Below are 4,082 nucleotides of genomic sequence, written 5' to 3'. Positions count from 1 at the left end.
ATTGTTGTTTGGCAGGTCCGGGCTGGGGATTCGAACCCGCCACCTTAGGTGTACGTGGCTGGCGCCTTAGCCGGTTGAGCTATAGGTGCCGAGCCAGGTCTGACTACTTCTTACCACCTCTGTTTCTCCCACTCTAATCTAAGACATCATCTCTCAGTCAGATTAGCATCATAATCTCTTGCTCTCCCTGCCTCCATTCTTTGTCCCCACTGATCTATCTTCCACACAGCAGCCAGGGGCCTGTTGAAAACTGGTGGTTTCATATAACACTGAGGATAAGTCCATACCAAGATCCTACATGATCAGGCCTCGAGCTACCTCTCAGACTTCATCTAACAGTCTTGCCCTTGCTTATTGCACTCCAGTCATAGTGGTCTTCTTGCTTTTTTTCTCCATCATGTCAAAAATGTTCCTGCCCCCCAGGGCATTTGGAATTGGTATTTTTTCTGCCCCCCAAACTTTTCCCTTAGTGCTTCTTTACTACATACAGGTCTGCCAAAATACCACTTCTTTAGAGATCTCTTCCCTGACTACCTTATCTAAAATAGCATCTCTGTCACTGTTTGTCCTCATAACCTGCCTAATTTTCCTTGGTAGCACTTGCCACTATCTGAGATGACTGTTTATTCTCTCACCCTCCCTAATTTTTTTTATTAGCACTCATCATTCCCCAAAATAACTTCATATAATTATTATTTTAAAATAATTCTTCCTCTTCCCCTAGAATATAAGCTTCATCAGAGCAGGGACTTTGATACTCTGTTCTTTACTGAATTCTCTAGTGTTACAATAGTACTTTGTACACAGAGGGCCTTCACATATTTATTTAACAAATGACTTCTTGATAAGGAAATGTGGTGGAAAGAGTGTGGGCTTTTGAATCATTTAGAGTTGGGTCTGAATTCTTATTCTGCTTCTTATTAAGCACATAGTAGATCACTTACCCTTTCTAATTCTCAATTTCCTCATCTTTAAAATAGGAATAATAGGCCAGGAGTGGTGGCTCATACCTGTAATCCTAGCACTCTGGGAGGCCGAGGTGGGTGGATTGCCTGAGCTCACGAGTTGAAGACCAGCCTGAGCAAGAGTGAGACCCCCCTCTACTAAAAAGAATGAAAAACTGAGGCAAGAGGATCGCCCCAAGAGTTTGAGGTTGCTATGAGCTGTGACACCACAACACTCTACCAAGGGTGACAAAGTGAGACTCTGTGTCAAAAAACAAAAGTAAAAAAAAAAAAATAGGAATAATAAACATCTGCATTAGCCATTTATTTTGAAGAGTAAATGAGCGAATGTGCTAACTGCCTAGTGTTCTCTTAACATCTCTCTCCACCTCCTGTTTATCTCTAATTACAGTATTCTGACCACTTGACTTTCTCTGTGATCCTTAAGTACTTAATTTGCATTATATGAATATTCAGTCTGCTTTATGACTATACCTAATTTGTTTCCTGTGTGTTTTCATCATTTTCAGATTAAAACTCCTGCAAGTAGGAGGGTCATTTGCATACTATATATAATCATATCCCCTACCTTCTCTGTCCTTTTCTTAGCACATACCCACTTTCCCTAATGCCTTCCTCATTCCAGGATGCTTAATTGTCTCTTCTGATTCTAATGCATTATAACACAAACCAGGTGTACTATGATCTCAGAAATACTTGTAGAGACCTGAATTGCTGTGTTGGAAAGGACTTTTAAAATAATATAATCCACTCATCTTTCAAATACAGAAAAAGTCCCTGAAGGAGGAAGCGATTTGCAAATCACTAGGATAGTAATTGTCTCCTGACAGTAAGTCATTATTAGTTGGAAAATTCGGTAATAGGTTTCAATAAGCATAGTAATTCTAATAGAAAATTATAGTACGAATGACTCAACTGAAAACTTCTGATTGGCTCAAGATATTTTGCAGTGACTTTAGTGACCAAATCTTTCTCCATTTCTTCAGACTGTCAGTTAGAGAAATTGCCCATGAGGCCGCGGGACCGGTCCCGTGTGATTGATGCTGCCAAACATGCCCACAAGTTTTGTAACACAGAAGATGAGGAGACTATGTATCTTCGGAGGTAAGAGGTTGATATTCTATGTCTAGGATTTCCCTATTGTGTTGGGTCTATTTCTGAAGAATATAAATATCCCATCTAGTGTTGAACAGATCATCTAATTAGGCCCAATACTTTGACATTTGTGATAGTTTTCTAACTTCAGTTAATTCAGCAATACTTTTATTATGCTTGTTGAAATGGTGCTGAGATATGATTCCATTGCTCTTTGATTTGATTTGTAACCGAATTACAGGTTTTTTTTTTTTTTTTTTGAGACAGAGCCTCAAGCTGTCCCCCTGGGCAGAGTGCTGTGGCATTACAGCTCACAGCAACCTCCAACTCCTGGGCTCAAGCAAGTCTCCTGTCTCCGCCTCCCAAGTAGCTGGGACCACAGGCGCCTGCCACAACGCCCGGCTATTTTTTGGTTGCAGCCGTCATTGTTGTTTTTTTGGCGGGTCCGGGCTGGGGATTCGAACCTGCTACCTTAGGTGTACGTGGCTGGCGCCTTAGCCGGTTGAGCTATAGGCGCCAAGCCCGAATTACAGTTCTGAATGAGTTTATTCAACCTGTAATCTTTTGGAACATACCAGGTACCTGGTGCTGAGCTAGGTACTGGAACTGTGAAGATGAATAAGGTATGATCTTTACCATTAAAGAGCTCATGGCTCAGTGAGGAAATGGTCTACCATTGTAATAGGAAGATATACTGGTGTTGTGAACAAAAGGTTATGGGAAAATAGGTGTGAGTGGGTCATTTTGCTTGAATAGTGGTGTGATGATGTTTGTGTTGGGCCTGAACTAAAATTTCACCAGGTAGATGAATGGGATGAGGAGCATTCCAAGTGGAGGGACTGTAGAAACATTAAAAGTATCAAACATGGTATACTTGACAAATGAATAGTCCTTTGTGGCTGGAGCATAGGTTACTTCACAAGAAGGCCTTCAGATATACTGGGATGAGGACAGAGTAAAATGCTCAAGTGGACAAGTTTGGACTTTATAGGCAATGAAGAGCCATCTCCATTTTACAAGGAGGTGAGTAGAGTGATATGGTTAGATCTGATTTAGATTTGGGAGTCTTTGGTACCGTAGAACCTCTGTAAGTTGACCACCCAAGGTACTGTAACAAACTGGTCAACACTCAGAGGTGGTCAACATAAACAACTAGGCCTAGGGTGGTGGCTGTGGCTCAAGGAGTAGGGCATTGGCCCCATATGTCAAGAGTGGCGTGTTCAAACCCAGCCCTGGCCAAAACAAAAACAAAAACTACAAAAACAAACAAAAAAAGAACTAGGCCTACTGTACTGATATGTGCATGTGGGGTATGTCTGGTCTTTGATAATTAGGTCAACTCGAGTTGGTTGATGTAGGGAGATTCTTCTGTATATATTGGTAATTGAAACCTGAGAAGGAATAAAGAGTGTGGATCAAGAAGAGAGGACTGAAGGTTTAAAAGGTATATAAAAGAATTGGAATAGAACCAGGAGAATGTAATGATGTGGCAAACAAGGGAGGAGGGAGTCTTAAGAAGTGTGTATGGGGGTCGGGGGATCGGCACCAACAGATGTCAGATACCACAGAAAGGTCAATCCTAGGAAATCAAAAGAACCATCCATTCATTCAGCAAATACTTCATTTACTGATCTTCTACCGTGTACCAAGTACTGTCCTAAAAGCCTGGACTGTACCAGTTTCAGTTTGCTAGAGCTTCCATGATAAAATAACACAATGGGTGGCTTAAAACAGCAGAAATTAATTGCCTCATAGTTCTAGAGCATAGAAATTTGAAATCAGGGTATTGGTAGGGCTGTGCTCTCTCTAAAGCAGTGATTTTCAACTGGTGTGCTGCGAAAATTTTTAAAGATTAGTAATTAGGCTCGGCACCTGTGGCTCAACTGGCTAAGGCGCCAGCCACATACACCTAAGGTGGCGGGTTTGAATCCAGCCTGGACCCGCCAAACAACAACGTTGGCTGCAACCAAAAAATAGCCGGGCGCTGTGGCGGGCGCCTGTGGTCCCAGCTACTTGGGAGGC

The 4,082-nt window shown here is 41.9% G+C and overlaps 1 protein-coding gene across 2 annotated transcripts in view; it reads left to right on the top strand.

Moving 5' to 3' along the window:
* Positions 1 to 4,082, top strand: part of CUNHXorf56 (chromosome unknown CXorf56 homolog) — a 14,667-nt gene that overhangs the window by 1,949 nt on the left and 8,636 nt on the right. For both annotated transcript variants that reach the window (XM_023517415.1, XM_003796994.3), the window contains exon 2: positions 1,952 to 2,069. In XM_023517415.1, coding sequence (XP_023373183.1) covers positions 1,952 to 2,069 — 118 coding nt within the window. The remainder of the gene's footprint in view (positions 1 to 1,951; positions 2,070 to 4,082) is intronic.

The sequence above is a fragment of the Otolemur garnettii genome, unplaced genomic scaffold (assembly GCF_000181295.1).
Source record: "Otolemur garnettii isolate 467f Iridium unplaced genomic scaffold, OtoGar3 scaffold00110, whole genome shotgun sequence".
Taxonomy (NCBI): Eukaryota; Metazoa; Chordata; class Mammalia; order Primates; family Galagidae; genus Otolemur; species Otolemur garnettii.
The sequence above is the reverse complement of the archived record's forward strand: the minus strand, read 5'-3'. Positions and strand labels throughout refer to the sequence as shown.